At 44.1% G+C, this 21,962-nt stretch overlaps 1 protein-coding gene across 1 annotated transcript in view; it reads right to left on the bottom strand.

The window, feature by feature from the left end:
• Positions 1-105: 105 nt before the first annotated feature.
• LOC118389168 (E3 ubiquitin-protein ligase pellino homolog 1) overlaps positions 106-21,962 on the bottom strand; it is a 44,083-nt gene continuing 22,226 nt past the window's right edge. The window contains exons 3-7 of the mRNA XM_035778981.1: positions 7,101-7,230; positions 6,739-6,840; positions 3,661-3,876; positions 3,239-3,427; positions 106-2,003 (exon numbers count right to left, since the gene is read on the bottom strand). Coding sequence (XP_035634874.1) covers positions 1,416-2,003; positions 3,239-3,427; positions 3,661-3,876; positions 6,739-6,840; positions 7,101-7,230 — 1,225 coding nt within the window. The 3' untranslated portion in view covers positions 106-1,415. The remainder of the gene's footprint in view (positions 2,004-3,238; positions 3,428-3,660; positions 3,877-6,738; positions 6,841-7,100; positions 7,231-21,962) is intronic.

The raw sequence follows: 21,962 nt of genomic DNA, 5'->3' as shown, positions 1-21,962 counted from the left end.
TAAATACACCAAATATCCAGTATACATGAGTTCTGTCCAGTATCTATTGATGATCTTGGATTCCAACAGTGGATTGGAAAAAAAGAGAGCACTCAAACAAATGTGAACAATTTCAAAGCTTTTAACTTTTATTGTTTCCAGTTGGTAAAAAAAAAAATGGTTGTCTGCAACAGCAACCCTCTTTGCAGAAATAATACTCAACATCCTGTATGAAGGCATCAGGCAATCAAGAGGATATAAAGCAGAACAAATTGGTAAAACTTGAATATAAGTTGGTTGAACGAAAGAAAATAAGCTCTCACACATTACTAAAATTGGGAGTACAAATCACTGTGTAAATTAAGATCAGAAGACGAAACACGGGGACATTAACATACACACAAACATAAACATAAATATTATATACACACTGAATGCAGGTACACATGGAAGATGAGAGGGTAAAATTTTCATACCATCTGAAAAGTCAATGTGTTTAGGGCCACACTTCAATTGAACAAAAATGGATCACTTGCTTGCTTGAACACATTCTGGACACTCAGATAAGTGTCAATGTCGACAAGTTTCCACTAGTCAATTTATAGATCTGTTTCTCCAGTCCTTGTACAGAAGGGTACACAAAGAGAAAAGTGATATTGTTTTTTATTATGTACTTCTTCCACTTCTTATACCACCTTATACCTGTTGATGTGGTGATTGATAACATAAAGATAGGGTACATGTTGGGATTCATGGTAAAAAAGGTATAAGGTCATAAGCACTTTTTTTTTACACAATCGCCAAATATTAATTTGACTAGGCCTAGTTTAACAACATGGGTCTTCATGTCTAAGAAAAAGGAGGTCACTTCCAAAACAGTAGCTAGCATTACAAAGTATGCTTGTTTCTGCTACAATTGCCTTTCAGATAGAAAAAGAAATGGCTATAAACATCAAGCCACACCACACATCCTCACAATGGATTTTGCATCAGAACATTACAAATCTGCACCTGTGGAAGAGTTTGCTGTGTTAGCATATACTGTAGCGCTTTTTCAATGTTAACATGAAAATATAATTATAGTATCGAAAACAGCACTGCTAGAAAAAAGGTCACTTGAAATGAGGAGAAGCAAAAAAAGTATTCCGTAGCTCTCCAAAATATTTAAGTTAAGAAATGTTTAATAGTCCTTTAGCTGTTTTTCCACCATTCACTTGGTTATCACATGGCCATGGGTCATGTTCATTAGAGCACCAAACAGAAAGAATCTGTCTGAAACAGTGAGGGACTACCTGGATTTGTCCAATAAGAAACTCAAATGTTAATTTTCTGTTGCAAAATGTTTTAAGATGTTTTCGGTTGTGTGCCCTAATGATCACAACCCTGGTAGTTGTGAAGCGTTAGTTGGGGTTTGGGAGGAGACCACTGTCCATTATCTAGTCCAGGGGCCCTTGGAAGATGAGTCTGAGGTAGCCGCTCTCGCCGGCCAGTTGATGCACGCAGAATGGACAAGCGGCGTGGAAGGTGTGCGTGCCGTGTGGCAGCGGGATCTGGCTCCAGAACGCCGCCGTCTTCTCCGAGCACACATGACCGCACGGACTAAAGGCGTGTGTGGGCGGTGCTGCATCCAGGTAAAACCCCGCCTCACACCCCAGCCATAACGGTACATAGGGCCCTCTGGTTCGGCACATGGGGCACTCCCTCTCCCGGCCCACCTCCACGACCTCATCCTCGGGCTCCCGTCCTTGGCCTCCCCAGGCGTGGTAGCCGTGCACATGGCCGCATCGGAGGTAGGCCCACGGCTGCTTCTCATCCAGGATCTCCTTGCGGCGGAGGCTGGGGAAGGCCAGGGTGTTGAAACCCACGGGGCACTGGGGCCGCCCAGCATTCAGCTCCTGCCGCAGGGCCTCCAGGTGCTTCACGGTGGGCGTGCGCGAGAGGCCCTCGGCCGTGCGCCACAGGAGGGTGGCACCGCACAGGTCGATCAGCGAGCCGTCCACCAGTTCCTGGCTCTCGCTCTCCACCTGCAAGACACACAGATATATTAGCAAACAGATGGCAAGATATTAACAAACACAATACAAACACATGCTCCACATGGTGTTGCTCTGCAGTCTGCCTTGATTAAATGTGTCAAAGGTCCTGTAGACGGCAACCTGCGATGCCACATTTTATAGCTGTGGGGTGAAGATCTTGGGTTCTCCATTAAGAACTTAATGAAGTGCTTTTCATTTCTTTTTTACTGGGGAGAGATACTATAAGTATAGCTCAGTATTATATTGAGCATTGTCCTGTATTATTGGCCTTCGGTATGTACCTCAATAATAGATCAAAGAGGTCTTGCTTTTGTTTCAGATAAGGTGCAGACCTGCTGTGACTAAACCCATTGAACCAGCATCCCTTCCTCTCTTTCTCCCTTATCAGCTCTCGGCATTTCCTCCCCCCTTCCCTGGCCGTTCTCATGCCTCAGTTTTAAAGTCTAAAGGCCAAACCACATCATAATCATAATAACAGCATGTCTCAGACTCTCAGTCATTCCTCCCAAAATGAAGGCGAGGTTAGGAGTGTGAGATTCCTATGAGAATTCCTCTGATTTACTGAAATCTTCCAAACTGACTGTGTGGTCTCTGGGAGAAGGGGATGGAACTTAAAAGTATAGAGTCAGGGTTTTCCAGTGGAGGTTATTATCGGTGACATAACAGACCTATCACACAATAAATCAGATGCTGATTTCTGTGTATGAGAAACAGAGACCTCAAACAGCTAAAGCCCATCCAACCAGACTGTTCTGTACAACTGAGATAACTCGTGAATTTGTTTAGATGTCCCATCTGCTCATATCAGAACTGTGGTAAAATGGCTTAATGAAGTTACCCAACAAAAACATTTTGGAGGACGGTAAGAGTCTAGGTTCTGAAAAATTGTTCAAGAGTCAATTGTTCCAAGTTAGAGTGAGAACTGGGGATATTAACTGGCAGCTTCCATTCAATTAGTGCAGTATTAATGCTTCAGAAACATCTACTTAAAACAATGTCCCTGGAAAACAATGGCAAGGCATGGCTTACAGGGAGTAGACTCACTCAATGAGGCTGCACAGGAGTGTGTGTGTGTGTGTGTGTTTGAACATGTTATGTTTCTGCAAGTACTCACATCTACACATGTTAGGGCTTGTTACTTCATGTGTGCGCACACATCTGGTGTGTACGTTTTGTGCTTGTGTGCATGCTTGTGTCTATGTATGTATCTACTAGCTACCCACCATCTTGCCCCGTTGCTGGGCGGAGCGGGTCTCTCTGAGGGTGAAGACTTTGCCACAGACAGATATCTCTCTCCACACGCCCGGCTTGGAGTCCTGCGTGAAGCCGTGGCGAGGGTGCATCACCAGCACGCCATTAGTGGTCAGCCCGTCCATCTGTCCGTCCTGTGTCCTCCACTTGGCTGCCTTCTCCTGGGGGAAAGAAGGGATAGAAAGTAGAAAAGGAGAGTTTCAGAGATATGTGTGCAATACTTTTTAGTTCTAATAGTTCATAGTTATTTCAAGGTTGTATTATGGCTTATAAACGTCATTGCATCATGAATGCTAAATGCAAATGCTTAAAGAGAAACAGTATGTCACATTAGTAGTATTTCTATCCTAATTATATGGCAGCTATTTTGTTTTCATCACAATCACCAACTCACCCCCAGGAAGATGTTCTTGGAGGAGTCGAAGCCGGCGGCATAGATGCGAGCGGTGTACGGAGGGCTCCGCTGGCAGATGATGCGGCAGGCGAAGCGCGAGATGGTGCTCTGGATAGACTGGGTCTGGGTCTGGCCCTCCCCTCCGTGGCTCTGCTGGCTGCCAGGCACCGTGTCTGTCACCACAAAGTCTATGGGGCTCTCTGTTGAACGCCCAATCTGGGATGGAAGTGAAAAGAGGTATATGAGTTATCAGAGTGTATATTCCATTTAGCTTTAGTAATGTTCTTGCAAAAAAAAAAGCTTTTAGAGAGGCAAATATTCAGTGGGGCAAAAAAGTATTTAGTCAGCCACCAATTGTGCAAGTTCTCCCACTTAAAAAGATGAGAGAGCCCTGTAATTTTCATCATAGGTACACTATGACAGACAAAATGAGAAAAAAAATCCAGAAAATCATATTGTAGGATAGTTAATGAATTTATTTGCAAATTATGGTGGAAAATAGGTATTTGGTCACCTACAAACAAGCAAGATTTCTGGCTCTCACAGACCTGTAACTTCCTCTTTAAGAGGCTCCTCTGTCCTCCACTCGTTACCTGTATTAATGGCACCTGTTTGAACTTGTTATCAGTATAAAAGACACCTGTCCACAACCTCAAACAGTCACACTCCAAACTCCACTATGGCCAAGACCAAAGAGCTGTCAAAGGACACCAGGCTGGGAAGACTGAATTTGCAATAGGTAAGCAGCTTGGTTTGAAGAAATCAACTGTGGGAGCAATTATTAGGAAATGGAAGACATACAAGACCACTGATAATCTCCCTCGATCTGGGGCTCCATGCAAGATCTCACCCCGTGGGGTCAAAATGATCACAAGACCTAGTGAATGACCTGCAGAGTGCTGGGACCAAGTAACAAAGCCTACCATCAGCAAGGGCATTGAAGATGAAACGTGGCTGGGTCTTTCAGCATCGCAATGATCCCAAACACACCGCCCGGGCAACGAAGGAGTGGCTTCGTAAGAAGCATTTCAAGGTCCTGGAGTGGCCTAGCCAGTCTCCAGATCTCAACACCATAGAACATATTTGGAGGGAGTTGAAAGTCCGTGTTGCCCAGCAACAGCCCCAAAACATCACTGCTCTAGAGGAGATCTGCATGGAGGAATGGGCCAAAATACCAGCAACAGTGTGTGAAAACCTTGTGAAGACTTACAGAAAAACGTTTGACCTCTGTCATTGCCAACAAAGGGTATATAACAGTATTGAGATAAACTTTTGTTATTGACCAAATAATTATTTTCCACCTTAATTTGCAAATAAATTCATTAAAAATCCTACAATGTGATTTTCTGGATTTTTTCTCTCATTTTGTCTGTCATAGTTGAAGTGTACCTATGATAAAAATTACAGGCCTCTCTCATCTTTTTAAGTGGGAGAACTTGCACAATTGGTGGCTGACTAAATACTTTTTTTTGCCCCACTGTAGTAACTAAACTGATTCAGTTCTTTATTTAGATTAGTTTAAGGAATCCCAGATTTGTGTCTCAGAACTCAAAAGGCTTCCTTTCCTTGCCTCCTTTTTATTTGGTCTCTCAACCATTAGTGTTTTTACTAAGAGGCAACAGCCTGTTAGCCAAGCCTTCTATCGTTTTCATTCATTAGTTAGAGTTGGCTAAAGTACATGTAGATCAGATCAGGACCTGGACTATGAGATTGAGAGAAAAGACAGGTGGCAGATTAATGTAAGAAAGAAAGGGAAACATTTTCAGATTTATGTTAGCTGAGGCTGTCATCGATGTCATGCAGAATTAATGGAGTAACAGCAGGCTGGCCACCGTCAGACTGTTCACGCCTGTAAATCACTATGAGTGGAGACAGTCGGGATAAGGGTCTCTGTGTGTGTGTGTGTTTAGACTTTCTATGCATGTGAAGAAAGACACGGCTTCTTATTGTCATCACTATGATATTTGTTCCTTGGGTGTGTGAACGGAACAATTATTCTCTACTTAGGGAAACTCATGCAGGAGACAACAGGGACATAAAAGAGAGAGTTAAAGATATGTAAAAGAGAGAGAGAGAGAGAGAGAGAGAGAGAGAGAGAGAGAGAGAGAGAGAGAGTGTGTGTGTGTGTGTGTGTGTGTGTGTGTGTGTGTGTGTGTGTGTGTGTGTGTGTGTGTGTGTGTGTGTGTGTGTGTGTGTGTGTGTGTGTGTGTGTGTGTGTGTGTGTGTGTGTGTGTGTGAGAGAGAGTGTGTGTGATGGATAGAGAAGGTGAGAGGGGGGAGAAAGAGAGAGAGAGTAAGAGAGAGAGAGAGAGAGAAAGAGAGAACATTGAAGAGTGATGTAAGAGAAAGAGAGAGAGCGAGAAAGGGTGATGTGGTCTTATCAGAAAGGAATGACAGGGTGCACCCGAGCCCCATGAGGTCTCACTGCTTAACTGCCTGCTGAATCAGCTTCGAGAAGCCACAATGTCATTCGTCAAATCGGTACCATCTATACAGGATGTACAGCAGTGGCAGTCGGTGACATTCAAGATGAGGGAGGATGATTAAAACAATTATGAACATGGCCTTATTTCTATTACAGCATATTGGATGACTGTCATTCATATTACATTCACCCAGTTCAATGTAACATCGATAGGTTTCGGCTACTATGTGATACTCAAATTTTCCCTATTCAACCTAGCTAATGAACGCTAGCCTTTTAGAGCATTTCATGTCTACAGGTGTGACTGTTACTGTGACTGTGTGATAGTCATTTAGACAGGTTACCTTGGCGTTCTTGGGCACAGAGACTATGGTGGTCTGCTTGAAACATGTAGGTGTTACAGACAGGGTCAGGGAGAGGTTGAAAATGTCAGTGAAGACACTTGCCAGCTGGTCAGCGCATGCTCTACGTATGCTTCCTGGTAATCCGTCTGGCTCTGCGGCCTTGTGAATGTTAACCTGTTCAAAGGTCTTACTCATATCGGCTACGGCGAGCGTGATCACACAGTCGACCATGTGAGTTGGCAAGACAGCACAACAGATCTGGGACCAGGCTTGACTTGAGCAGTGAGGACACACTGGGGACACACTCACCTGGAACATGTCTGTATTGCTGTCATGAGTGTACTCCACCACCACCGTCTGGGCCCGGGACAGAGTGTAGGAGATACTGTGCTGGTCCTTGTTGCTGATGGCCTGCAGGAGGGAAAATTTTGATGTTAGGAGTAGCAGGATGATGTCATTACCAATTACATTTACTTCAGGCGCCCCGGTTCTGAGTGGAGATATAATGCCTATTATAGAGAGAAGATTGTGTATTAGTGCAACAAGAGACAATGCCGTCACTATCGTATTGTTTATATCAAGTATACATTACATTATTTAAGAGAGTTTCTACGATTACAGAAATAAGTCTTAAATTCAAGCATACAGTATGACTGTTTCCCAGCTCCTACCTTGGCTGCCTGAGGTGTACACGCCACGTGTACTGTACTGGGTTTCACCCCGCTGGCCTTGGGTCTCCGGCACAGTGCAAAGCGGCTTTTCCGCCTCCCCCTGTCTCCGTTGGGTAGGGAGCCATTGTACCTGTGTAGACAAGAACACACCCCATATCAATGTACCATTTTAATCAAAACATCCCGGCAGTGGTATCCTAGCCTGGGGTTCCAGTCTGTTTCGTACTTTAGCAAACACTTCTCTGTATTAATTTTGTATCATACCATAGGACATTGAAGAGCAGTTGGCTATGGCACTTACCATCAAATGTGGGAAAAGGTACCAAATGTGGGAAAAGTTACAGTACAAAAGAAGCTGTTGATTGTTTGTTTCATCATATAGGGTATACAGTGGGGCAAAACGTATTTAGTCAGCCACCAATTGTGCAAGTTCTCCCACTTAAAAAGATGAGAGAGACCTGTAATTTTCATCATAGGTACACTTCAACTATGACAGACAAAATGAGGAAAGAAATCCAGAAAATCACATTGTAGGATTTTTAATGAATTTATTTGCAAATTATGGTGGCTCCACGCAAGATCTCACCCCGTGGGGTCAAAATGATCACAAGAACGGTGAGCAAAAATCCCAGAACCACACGGGGGGACCTAGTGAATGACCTGCAGAGAGCTGTGACCAAAGTAACAAAGCCTACCGTCAGTAACACACTACACCGCCAGGGACTCAAATCCTGTAGTGCCAGACGTGTCCTCCTGCTTAAGCCAGTACATGTCCAGGCCCGTCTGAAGTTTGCTAGAGAGCATTTGGATGATCCAGAAGAAGATTGGGAGAATGTCATATGGTCAGATGAAACCAAAATATAACTTTTTGGTAAAAACACAACTCGTCGTGTTTGGAGGACAAAGAATGCTGAGTTGCATCCAAAGAACACCATACCTACTGTGAAGCATGGGGGTGGAAACATCATGCTTTGAGGCTGTTTTTCTGCAAAGGGACCAGGACGACTGATCCATGTAAAGGAAAGAATGAATGGGGCCATGTATCGTGAGATTTTGAGTGAAAACCTCCTTCCATCAGCAAGGGCATTGAAGACGAATCATGGCTGGGTCTTTCAGCATGACAATGATCCCAAACACACCGCCCGGGCAACGAAGGAGTGGCTTCGTAAGAAGCATTTCAAGGTCCTGGAGTGGCCTAGCCAGTCTCCAGACCTCAACCCCATAGAAAATCTTTGGAGGGAGTTGAAAGTCAGTGTTGCCCTGCAACAGCCCCAAAACATCACTGCTCTAGAGGAGATCTGCATGGAGGAATGGGCCAAAATACCAGCAACAGTGTGTGAAAACCTTGTGAAGACTTACAGAAAACGTTTGACCTCTGTTATTGCCAACAAAGGGTATATAACAAAGTATTGAGATAAACTTTTGTTATTGACCAAATACTTATTTTCCACCATAATTAGCAAATAAATGTGTACCTATGATGAAAATTACAGGCCTCTCTCATCTTTTTAAGTGGGAGAACTTGCACAATTGGTGGCTGACTAAATACTTTTTTGCCCCACTGTATATAGTGCATTCGGAAAGAATTCAGACCCCTTGACTTGTTCCACATTTTGTTACATTTCAGCCTTGTTCTAAAAAACAGTTTTTCAGAAATGTTAGCAAATGTATTCAAAATAAAAAAACGAAATACCCAATTTACATAAGTATTCAGACCCTTTACAATGAGACTCGAAATTGAGCTCAGGTGCATCCTGTTTCCAATGATCATCCTTGAGATGTTTCTACAACTTAATTGGAGTCCATTTGTGGTAAATTCACTTGATTGGACATGATTTTGAAAGGCACACACCTATCTATATAAGGTCTCACAGTTGACAGTGCATGTCAAAGCAAAAACTAAGGCATGAGGTCAAAGGAATTGTCCGTAGAGCTCCAAGACAGGATTGTGTCGAGGCACAGATCTGGGGAAGGGTAACAAAAAATGTCTGCAGTATTGAAGGTCCCCAAGAACACAGTGGCCTCCATCATTCTTAAATGAAAGAAGTTTGGAACCACCAAGTCTCTTCCTAGAGCTGGCCGTCCGGCCAAACTGAGCAATCGAGGGAGAAGGGCCTTGTTCAGGGAGGTGACCAAGAACCCAATGATCACTCTGACATGGCTCCAGAGTTTCTGTGTGGAGATGGGAGAATCTTCCAGAAGGACAACGATCTCTGCAGTACTCCACCAATCAGGCTTTTATGGTAGAGTGGCCAGACAAGAAAAAAAATGCACATGACAACCCGCTTGGTGTTTACCAATGGGCACCTGAAGACTCTCAGACAAACAAGATTTTCTGGTCTGATGAAACCAAGATTGAACTCTTTGGCCTGAAAGCCAAGCATCACGTCTGGAGGAAAACTGGCACAATCCCGACGGTGAAGCATGGTGGTGGCAGCATCATGCTGTGGGGATGTTTTTCAGTGGCAGGGACTGTGAGACTATTCAGGATGGAGGGATAGATGAACGGAGCAAATTACTGAGAGATCCTTCAAGAATACCTGCTCCAGATTGCTCAGGACATCAGACTGGGGCGAAGGTTCCCCTCCAACAGGATAACGACCCTAGTCTCTGAATGTTCTTGAGTGGCCCAGCTAGACCCCGGACTTGAACCCGATCAAACATCTCTGAAGAGACCTGAACATAGCTGTTCAGTGACGCACCCAATCCAACCTGACAGAGCTTGAGAGGATCTGCAAAGAATGTGAGAAACTCCCCATATACAGATGTGCCAAGCTTGTAGCATCATAGCCATGAAGACTCAAGGCTGTAATCGCTGCCAAAGGTGCTTCAACAAATTACTGAGTAAAAGGTCTGAATACGTATGTAATATATATATATATATATTTATACATTATGTATAAATTCGAGCACACAGCTATGAAATCTCCATAGAAAAACATTGGCAGTGGAATGGCCTTACTGAAGAGCTCAGTGACTTTCAACATGGCACCGTCTTAGGATGCCCCCTTTCCAACAAGTCAGTTCATAACATTTCTGCCCCACTAGAGAAGCGCCGATCAACTGTGAGTGCTGTTATTGGGAAGTGGAAACGTCTTGGAGTAATGGCTCAACCGCAAAGTGGTAGGCCACACAAGCTCACAGAACGGGGCCGCCAAATGCTGAAGCACGTAGCGTGTAAAAAACATCTGTCCTCGGTTGCAACACTCACTACAGAGTTCCAAACTACCTCTGGAAGCAACGTCAGCACAATAACTGTTCGTTGGGAGCTTCATGACATGACATGGGCTTGCTCCTACCTATTTCTCCGATCTGGTCCTGCCGTACATACCTACATGTACACTACGGTCACAAGATGCAGGCCTCCTTATTGTCCTTAGAATTTCTAAGCAAACAGCTGGAGGCAGGGCATTCTCCTATAGAGCTCAATTTTTATGGAATGGTCAGCCTATCGAAGTATGCTCTCTCTATCTCTTTCTCTCTTTCTCTCGGAGGACCTGAGCCCTAGGACCATGCCTCAGGACTACCTGGCCTGAAGACTCCTTGCTATCCCCAGTCCACCTGGCCATGCTGCTGCTCCAGTTTCAACTGTTCTGCCTGCGGCTATGGAACCCTGACCTGTTCACCGGACGTGCTACCTTGTCCCGGACCTGCTGTTTTCAACTCTCTCTCTCTACCGCACCTGCTGTCTCTAACTCTGAATGATCGGCTATGAAAAGCCAACTGACATTTACTCCTGAGGTGCTGACCTCCTGAGGTGCTGACCTACAACCACTGCAAATTATTATTATTTGACCCTGTTGGTCATCTATGAACGTTTGAACATCTTGACCATGTCCTGTTATAATCTCCACCCGGCACAGCCAGAAGAGGACTGGCCACCCCTCAGAGCCTGGTTCCTCTCTAGATTTCTTCCTAGGTTCCTGCCTTTCTAGGGAGTTTTTCCTAGCTACCCTGCTTCTACATCTGCATTGTTTGCTGTTTGGGGTATTAGGCTGGGTTTCTGTATATCACTTTGTGACATCGGCTGATGTAAAAAGGGCTTTACAAATACATTTGATTGATTGATTGGTTTCCATGGCCGAACAGCCGCACACAAGCCCATGATCACCATACGCAATGCCAAGCGTCGACGAGAGTGGTGTAAATCTCTCCGCCATTGGACTCTGGAGCAGTGGAAACGCATTCTCTGGCATGCCTGGCAGTCCGACGGATGAATCTGGGTTTGGCTGATGCCATGATAACGCTACCTGCCCAAATGCATATACCAATTGTAAAGTTTGGTGGAGGAGGAATAATGTTCTGTGGCTGATTTTCATGGTTTGGTCTAGGCCCCTTAGTTCCAATGAAGGGAAATCTTAACATTACAGCATACAATGACATTCTAGACGATTCTGTGCTTCCAACTTTGTGGCAATAGTTTGGGGAAGGCCCTTTCCTGTTTCACCATGACAATGCCCCCGTGCACAAATTGAGGTCCATACAGAAATGGTTTGACCAGATCGGTGTGGAAGATCTTGACTGACCTCCACAGAGCCGTGACCTCAACCCCATCAAATACCTTTGGGATGAATTGGAATGTCGACTGTGAGCCAGGCCTAATCGCCCAACATCAGTGCCCAACCTCATTAATGCTCTTTTGGCTGAATGCAAGCATATCCCCTCAGCAATGTTCCAACATCTAGTGGAAGGCCTTCCCAGAAGAGTGGATGTTGTTATTGCAGGGGGGACCAACTCCATATTAATGACCATGATTTTGGAATGAGATGTTCGACGAGCAGGTGTCCACATACGTTTGGCCACATAGTGTACATTTTTATTTTAATATGTGAAAATAAGACTATGCAAAATAAGACTATGCTAACGAAGATTCTTTACACAAATCAAACAAATAGTTTAACCACTGTAAACCCATTTAAAAGGGAAATTAATGAAAACTATAGATGTGCCCTTGAGCAAGGCACCTAACTCTAATTGCTGCTGTATGTCACTCTGGATAGAAGTGTTTGCTAAATGACTAAAATGTAAATGTAATGAAGTCATTTGATCAACTTCTAAAATAAAGTGACCACTGAGAGGGGTCAACTGTCTACTGTTATTCCTTGGTGGAATAAGGTCACACTCCAGCGTTGGGTTTGTTGCAGTCAGATCTCCATTAAAACAAGGCCCAATCCTCTTTGGTCCAATCAGAGGAGCTAAGCTATGAGGTTATCTTTTGGTCACTTACCCCTGCCAGCATCTGCTGTGCAAAGATTTCATTGGGAAATGAGGGCTTTCCTGTTGCAGCTACCTACTTTTCCTGGACAAGCTGAAGTATTAAGACTGTATTATCTAATTTCACGTCTTAACTGGTAGCATTACATCCAGTTTTTAACTGAGACAACCAATGCTTTTGTTAACTACTCGGAACTGCGATAAGAAAGTAGTCTATGACCAACTAATTGTCAGTTGAACATGGTTTCTTTTCAGACCGTTCTACTGCTGAATACAACGTGAACGTGACAGAATACTTTCGAAGTCACAACAACCACCAACAACTCAGCTCACATCCTCCCTCTCCGCGCCACATAGGCTACATTCTCCTTTGTCCAAAAAAATGGCTTACATTCAGGAAGCCAGCAGCTCTTTGTTTACCCTCACTGTGGCTAAGTTGCAGTGTACATTTAATTGGATTTAGATAGAACCACCCTGCTCCCCCTTTCAAAAAGAAACAAAACTGCCCAGTTCAAATATTGTAAATGAACATGTACCATTGTGTCTGTTGGAAGTTGGAACAATGTGGTTCACATTTAGAGCATAAGTGCTGACTTGCATTTATTTCAAAGAACCTCCACGTAGCACAGTTGTAGCATACCACAGTTGCCAATACGCAACAATACGCAACATGTACAGTGACTTCAGAAAGTATTCACATCACTTGACTTTTTCCACATTTTGTTGTGTTATTTTTATTACTGGTCTACACACAATGCACCATAATGTCAAAGTCGAATTGTGTTTTTAGACATTTTTACAAATTAATAAAAAATGAAAAGTTGAAATGTCTTGTGTCAATAACTACTCACACTTTTTTTTATGGCAAACCTAAATACATAACGAAGTAAAAAAAGAAAAAGGTTAACAAGTCACATAATAAGTTGCATGGACTCACTCTGTGTGCAATTATAGTGTTTAAAATTATTTTTGAATGACCTAATTTCTGTACTCCACACAACACATCTGTAAGGTCCCTCAGTGGAATAGTGAACTTCAAACACATATTCAACGACAAAGACCATGGAGTAGATAGGGGGGAGGGGGGTCGAAGCAGACATTGAATATCCCTTTGAGCATGATTATAAATGACACTTTGGTTGGTGTATCAATACACCCAGTCACTACGAAGGTAAAGGCGTCCTTCCTAACTCAGTTGCCAGAGAGGAAGGAAATGAGTCCAATTCTGACTTTAATATATAAATATAATAATATATGCCATTTAGCAGACGCTTTTATCCAAAGCGACTTACAGTCATGTGTGCATACATTCTATGTATGGGTGGTCCCGGGGATTGAACCCACTACCCTGGCGTTACAAGCGCCATGCTCTACCAACTGAGCTACAGAAGGACCACAAAATAGTAAAATAAAATAGAATAGTAACAGAGTTTAATTGTTGTGATAGGAGAAAACTGAGGATGGATCAACAACATTGCAGTTACTCCACATACTAAGCTAATTTACAGAGTGAAAAGAAGGAAGCCTGTACAGAATAAAAATATTCCAAAACATGCATCCTGTTTGCAAAAAAACATAAATGGCAACACATTACCACACTATGCCTCTCCCCTATTTGACCTTGATATTTTGTGTGTATGTACTCAAATGTAGGCTGTGTGTGATGTTTAAAATGTAAACGCTGCAAAAAAAGAAACGTCCCTGTTTCAGGACGCTGTCCTTCAAAGACAATTAGTAAAAATCCAAATAACTTCACAGATCTTCATTGTAAAGGGTTTAAACACTGTTTCCCATGCTTGTTCAATGAACCATAAACAATTAATGAACATGCACCTGTGGAACGGTCGTTAAGACACTAACAGTTTACAGATGGTAGGCAATTAAGGTCACAGTTATTAAATCTTAGGACACTAAAGAGGCCTTTCTACTGACTCTGAAAAACACCAAAAGAAAGATGCTCAGGGTCCCTGCTCATCTGTGTGACTGTACCTCAGGCATGCTGCAAGGAGGCATGAAGACTGCAGATGTGGCCAGGGCAATAAATTGCAATGTCCGTACTGTGAGACGTCTATGACAGCGCTACAGGGAGACAGGATGGAAAGCTGATCGTCGTCACAGTGGCAGACCACGTGTAACAACACCTGCACAGGATCGGTACATCTGAACATCACACCTGCGGGACAAGTACAGGATATCAACAACAACTGCCCGAGTTACACCAGGAAAGCACAATCCCTCCATCAGTGCCCAGACTGTCCGCAATAGGCTGAGAGAGACTGGATTGAGGGATTGTGGTATGGCAGGTCCTCACCAGACATCACAACGTCGCCTATGAGCACAAACCCACAATCGCTGGACCAGACAGGACTGGCAAAAAGTGCTATTCACTGATGTGTCAAGGTTTTGTCTCACCAGGGGTAATGGTCGGATTAACGTTTATCGTCGAAAGAAAGAGTGTTACACCGAGGCCTGTATTCTGGAGCGGGATCGATTTGGAGGTGGAGTGTCTGTCATTGTCTGGGGCAGTGGGTCACAGCATCATCGGACTGAGCTTGTTGTCATTACAGGCAATCTCAATGCTGTGAGTTACAGGGAAGACATCCTCCTCCCTCATGTAGTACCCTTCCTGCAGGCTCATCCTGACATGACCCTCCAGCATGACAATGCCACCAGCCATACTGCTCATTGTTTGCGTTATTTCCTGCAAGACAGGAATGTCAGTGTTCTGCCATGGCCAGCGAAGAACCCGGATCTCGTATCTCAATCCCATTGAGTACGTCTGGGACCTCTTGGATCGGAGGGTGAGGGCTAGGGCCATTGCCCCCAGAAATGTCTGGGAACGTGCAGGCACCTTGGTGGAAGAGTGGGATAAACATCTCACAGCAAGAACTGGCAAATCTGTTGCAGTCCATGAAGAGGAGATGCACTACAGTACTTAATGCAGCTGGTGGCCACACCAGATACTGACTGTTACCCCTTTGTTCAGGGACACATTGTTACATTTCTGTTCGTCACATGTCTGTGGAACTTGTTCAGTTTATGTCTCAGTTGTTGAATCTTGTTATGTTCATACAAATATTTACAGATGTTAAGTTTGCTGACAATAAACGCAGTTGACAGTGAGAGAACGTTTCTCGTTTTGCTCAGTTTATATAGTATCAGTCAAAAGTTCATTAGAGTTAACAGTCAAGAGTTTTTTTGTAAAAACTCTGAAATAACACCTAACACCAAAACTATGAAAAAACACATTTGCAATCATGTGGTAACCAAAAAAGTGTTTAAACAAATCAAAATATATTTTATGTTTGAGATTCTTCAAAGTAGCCACCCTTTGCCTTGATGACAGCGTTGCACACTCTTGGTATTATCTCAAACAGTTCCATGAGGTAGTCACCTGGAATGCATTTAAATTAACAGGTGTGCCTTGTTTAAAGTTAATGTGGAATTTCTTTCCTTCTTAATGCGTTTGAGCCAATCAGTTGTGTTGTGACAAGGTATACAAAAGAGAGTACCTATCTGGAAAAAGACCAAGTCCATATTATGGCAAGAACAGCTCAAATAAGCAAAGAGAAACGACAGTCCATCACTACTTTAAGACATGAAGGTCAGTCAATCCGGAAAATGTAAAGTTTCTTCAAGTGCAGTCGCAAAAACCATCAATGATGAAACTGGATCTCATGAATAATAATATATGCCATTTAGCAGACGCTTTTATCCAAAGCGACTTACAGTCATGTGTGCATACATTCTACGTATGGGTGGTCCCGGGGATCGAACCCACTACCCTGGCGTTACAAGCGCCATGCTCTACCAACTGAGCCACAGAAGGACCACACAAAGAAGTCCGCCACAGGAAAGGAAGACCCAGAGTTTGCTCTGTTGCAGAGGATAAGTTAATTAGAGTTAACTGCACCTCAGATTGCAGCCCAAATAAATGTATTTTATTTGTATTTTTATTTCACCTTTATTTAACCAGGTAGGCTAGTTGAGAACAAGTTCTCATTTGCAACTGCGACCTGGCCAAGATAAAGCATAGCAGTGTGAACAGACAACACAGAGTTACACATGGAGTAAACAATTAACAAGTCAATAACACAGTAGGAAAAAAAGAGAGTCTATATACATTGTGTGCAAAAGGCATGAGGAGGTCGGCGAATAATTACAATTTTGCAGATTAACACTGGAGTGATAAATGATCAGATGGTCATGTACAGGTAGAGATATTGGTGTGCAAAAGAGCAGAAAAGTAAATAAATAAAAACAGTATGGGGATGAGGTAGGTAAAAATGGGTGGGCTATTTACCAATAGACTATGTACAGCTGCAGCGATCAGTTAGCTGCTCAGATAGCAGATGTTTGAAGTTGGTGAAGGGGATGAAAGTCTCCAACTTCAGAGATTTTTGCAATTCGTTCCAGTCACAGGCAGCAGAGAACTGGAACGAAAGGCGGCCAAATTAGGTGTTGGCTTTAGGGATGATCAGTGAGATACACCTGCTGGAGCGCGTGCTACGGGTGGGTGTTGCCATCGTGACCAGTGAACTGAGATAAGGCGGAGCTTTACCTAGCATGTACTTGTAGATGACCTGGAGCCAGTGGGTCTGGCGACGAATATGTAGCGAGGGCCAGCCGACTAGAGCATACAAGTCGCAGTGGTGGGTGGTATAAGGTGCTTTAGTGACAAAACGGATGGCACTGTGATAAACTGCATCCAGTTTGCTGAGTAGAGTGTTGGAAGCTATTTTGTAGATGACATCGCCAAAGTCAAGGATCGGTAGGATAGTATGTTTTACTAGGGTAAGTTTGGCGGCGTGAGTGAAGGAGGCTTTGTTGCGGAATAGAAAGCCGACTCTAGATTTGATTTTCGATTGGAGATGTTTGATATGAGTTACAGTCTAGCCAGACACCTAGGTACTTATAGATGTTGACATATTCAAGGTAGGAACCATCCAGGGTGGTGATGCTAGTCAAGCGTGCGGGTGCAGGCAGCGAACGGTTGAAAAGCATGCATTTGGTTTTACTAGCGTTTAAGAGCAGTTGGAGGCCACGGAAGGAGTGTTGTATGGCATTGAAGCTCGTTTGGAGGTTAGATAGCACAGTGTCCAAGGACGGGCCAGAAGTATATAGAATGGTGTCGTCTGCGTAGAGGTGGATCAGGGAATCGCCCAGCAAGAGCAACATCATTGATATATACAGAGAAAAGAGTCGGCCCGAGAATTGAACCCTGTGGCACCCCCATAGAGACTGCCAGAGGACCGGACAGCATGCCCTCCGATTTGACACACTGAACTCTGTCTGCAAAGTAGTTGGTGAACCAGGCATGGCAGTCATCAGAAAAACCGAGGCTACTGAGTCTGCCGATAAGAATATGGTGATTGACAGAGTCGAAAGCCTTGGCAAGGTCGATGATATCGGTTAGTACCTTGAGCGTGGCTGAGGTGCACCCATGACCGGCTCGGAAACCAGATTGCACAGTGGAGAAGGTACGGTGGGATTCGAGATGGTCAGTGACCTGTGCTTCACAGAGTTCAAGACACATCTCAACATCAACTGTTCAGAGGAGACTGCATGAACCAGGCCTTAATGGTCAAAATGCTGCAAAGAAACCGCTACCAAAGAACACCAATAATAAGAAGAGACTTGCTTGGAACAAGAAACACGAGCAATGGACATTAGACCGGTGGAAATCTGTAATTTGGTCTGATGAGTCCAAATGTGCGATTTTTGGTTACAACCACTGTGTCTTTGTGAGACAAAGATTAGGGGAACGGATGATCTCCGCATGTGTGGTTCCCACTGTGAAGCTCGGAGGAGGAGGTGTGATGGTCTGGGGGTACTTTGCTGGTGACACTGTCTGTGATTTATTTAGAATTCAAGACACACTTAACCAGCATGGCTACCACAGCATTCTGCAGCGATACACCATCCCATTTATTTTGCTTGGACCATGTTAGTTTATTGGTGATGTGGACACAAAGGAACTTGAAGCTCTCAACCTGCTCCACTACAGCCCGGTCAATGAGAATGGGGGCGTGATCGGTCCTCCTTTTCCTGTAGTCCACAATCATGTCTTTAGTCTTGATCACATTGAGGGAGAGGTTGTTGTCCTGGCACCACACAGCCAGGTATGACCTCCTCCCTATAGGCTGTCTCATTGCTGCCGTGCAGTCATGACTGAACAGGGAGTACAGGAGGGGACTGAGCGCACACCCCTGAGGGGCCCTGTGTTGAGGAGCAGCGTGTGGATGTGTTGTTACCAACCCTTACAACCTGGGGGTGGCACGTCAGGAAGTCCAGGATCCAGTTGCAGATGGAGGTGTTTAGTCCCAGGGTCCTTAGCTTAGGGGTGTGCTTTGAGGGCACTATGGTGTTGAACGCTGAGCTGTAGTCAATGAATAGCATTCTCACATAGGTGTTCCTTTTGTCCAGGTGGGAAAGGGCAGTGTGGAATGCAATAGAGATTGCATCATCTGAGGATCTGTTGCAGCGGTATGAAAATTGGAGTGGGTCAGGGTTTCTGGGATAATTGTGTTGATGTGTGCCACGACCAGCCTTTCAAAGCACTTCATGGCTACCTTACGTGAGTGCCACGGGTCGGTAGTGATTTAGGCAGGTTACCTTAGTGTTCTTGGGCACAGGAACTATGGTGGTTTGCTTGAAACATGTTGGTATTACAGACTCAGACAGGGAGATGTTGAAAATATCAGTGAAGACACTTGCCAGTTGGTCAGCGCATGGTCGGAGTACACGTCCTGGTAATCCGTCTGTGAATGTTGACCTATTTAAAGGTCTTACACACATCGGCTGAGGAGAGCGTGATCACACAGTCGTCCGGAACAGCTGATGCTCTCATGCATGTTTCAGTGTTACTTGCCTCGAAGCGAGCATAGAATTAATTTAGCTTGTCTGGTAGGCTCGTGTCACTGGGCAGCTCTTGGCTGTGCTTCCCTTTGTAGTCTGTAATAGTTTGCAAGCCCTGCCACATCTGACAAGCATCGGAGCCGGAGTAGTACAATTTGATCTTAGTCCTGTATTGTCCATTTGCCTTATATGCTTCCGGGTTAGAGACCCACTCCATGAAAGCGGCAACACTGCCCTTTAGCTCAGTGCAGATGTTGCCTGTAATCCATGGCTTCTGGTTGGGGTATGTATGCACAGTCACTGTGGGGACGACGTCATCGAAGCACTTATTGATGAAGCCAGTGACTGATGTGGTGTACTCCTCAATGCCATCGGAAGAATCCCGGAACATATTCCAGTCTGTGTTAGCATAACTGTCCTGTAGTTTAGCATCTGCTTCATCTGACCAGTTTTTGATTGACCGAGTCACTGGTGCTTCCTGCTTCAATTTCTGCTTGTAAGTAGGAATCAGGAGGATATAATTATGGTCAGATTTGCCAAATGGAGGGCGAGGGAGAGCTTTGTACGCATCTCTGTGTGTGGAGTAAAGGTGGTCTAGAGTTTTTTTCCCTCTGGTTGCACATTTAACATGCTGGTGGAAATTAGGTAAAACGGTTTTAAGTTTCCCTGCATTAAAGTCCCCGGCCACTAGGAGGAGCATCTCTGGATGTACATGGTCCTGTTTGCTTATGGTGGTATACAGCTCATTGAGTGTGGTCTTAGTACCAGCATCGTTCTTTGGTGGTATAAAAAATACAGATGAAAACTCTCTTGGTACAGTTGAAGTCGGAAGTTTACATACAATATCCAAACACCTTTAAACTCAGTTTTTCACCATTTCTGACATTTAATCCTAGTAAAAATGCCCTGTCTTAGGTCAGTTAGGATCACCACTTTATTTTAAGAATGTGAAATGTCAGAATAATAGTACAGAGAATTATTTAGTTCAGCTTTTATTTCTTACATCACATTCCCAGTGGGTCAGAAGTTTAAATACACTCAATTAGTATTTGGTAGCATTGCCTTTAAATTGTTTATCTTTAGTCAAATGTTTCGGGTAGCCTTCCACAAGCTTCCACAATAAGTTGGGTGAAATTTGGCCCATTCCTCTTGACAGAGCTAGTGTAACTGAGTCAGGTTTGTAGGCCTCCTTGCTCGCACACGGTTTTTCAGTTCTGCCCACAAATTTTCTATAGGATTGAAGTCAGAGCTTTAATACCTTGACTTTGTTGTCCTTAAGTCATTTTGCCACAACGTTGGAAGTATGCTTAGGGCCAATGTATATTTGCAAAACCCATTTGCGACCAAGCTTTAACTTCCTGACTTGTGTCTTGAGGTGTTGCTTCAATATATTCACATAATTGTCCTGCCTCATGATGCCATGTATTCTGTGAAGTGCACCAGTCCCTCCTGCAGCAAAGCACCCCCACAACATGATGATGCCAACCCGTGCTTCACAGTTGGGATGGTGTTCTTCAGCTTGCAAGCCTCCACCTTTTTCCTCCAAACATAAAGATGGTCATAATGCCAAACAGTTATTTTTTTTTGTTTCATCAGACCAGAGGACATTTCTCCACAAAGTACGATCTTTGTCCCCATGTGCAGTTGCAAACTGTAGTCTGGCTTTTTTATGGCGGTTTTGGAGCAGTGGCTTCTTCCTTGCTGAGCGGCCTTTCAGGTTATGTCAACATAGGACTCGTTTTACTGTGGATATAGATACTTTTGTACCTGTTTCCTGCAGCATCTTCACAAGGCTGTTGTTCTGGGATTGATTTGTACTTTTCACAACAAAGTATCTTCATCTCTAGGAGACAGAAGGCTTCTCCTTCCTGAGCGGTATGACGGCTTGATAAGGGAATTTATATGCTTAAAGGTAATGATTAAAGAATTCCACCCTGAGACTTAACTATTAGTGATTATTAGTTTATGTAGAATGCATAATGAATAATTAAAGTACTAAACGTAAGTCCAATAAGGTTCGGTAGAGACGTGTGAATGTGTGTGACTGAGGAGATACCGAGAACAATTCAACTGTGTATGACCTGACCTGACTAGAACTCGGAGAAACTTACGATAGGACAGGGAGTCCTTTCAAGGTTCGTCTAATCTCGGGGGAATGGAACTGTCGGCTTGGTAGTGATAAACAGTGGTGAGAACTATGGGGAAAGATACAACTCATCTACTGTTCGTGTGTATGTATGTGCGTATGAGTTATAAAATGGATGTCACGAGTCCGACCGAGGGTGGTTTCCCTTCCCGGTCGGGTGGCGCTCGGCGGCCGTCGTCACCGGCCTATTAGCTGCCACTGATTGTTTTTCCTCCCCCTCCTTGTATGTTTATTGGTATCACCTGTTTGTGATGATTAGTTTGTCTTTATTAGACAGCCGGCCCGGCCCGCCTTGTTGTTGTGCGGGATTATTCATTGTAACCTTCGGCTCTGTAGTAGAGGAACCTGTTAGTTCCTGGTCGTGCATTTTTCAGTAGTCATTTTTCATTCCCTGTGTTTTGGGGCCGTTATTATTGTGAGCACCCTGTGGTGCGTTGGTGCAATTAAAGAGCACAGCATTGTACTCTCTGTCTCCTGCGTTTGACTCCACACCCACGACACCCGGAGTATTACAATGGATGTCTTTGTATTATGGACTTCAGAGCGCTCTCATGAATTAACTGTACGAACCTTTTGCATAAGCTGAGTCTTTGCCTAATTTTTATTAAACCCAGGGTCTTACAAATCTCGGGAATTGGTCAAAG

Source organism: Oncorhynchus keta, chromosome 10, assembly GCF_023373465.1.
Source record: "Oncorhynchus keta strain PuntledgeMale-10-30-2019 chromosome 10, Oket_V2, whole genome shotgun sequence".
NCBI classification, from domain to species: Eukaryota; Metazoa; Chordata; class Actinopteri; order Salmoniformes; family Salmonidae; genus Oncorhynchus; species Oncorhynchus keta.
This window is presented reverse-complemented; position numbering and strand designations above follow the sequence as displayed.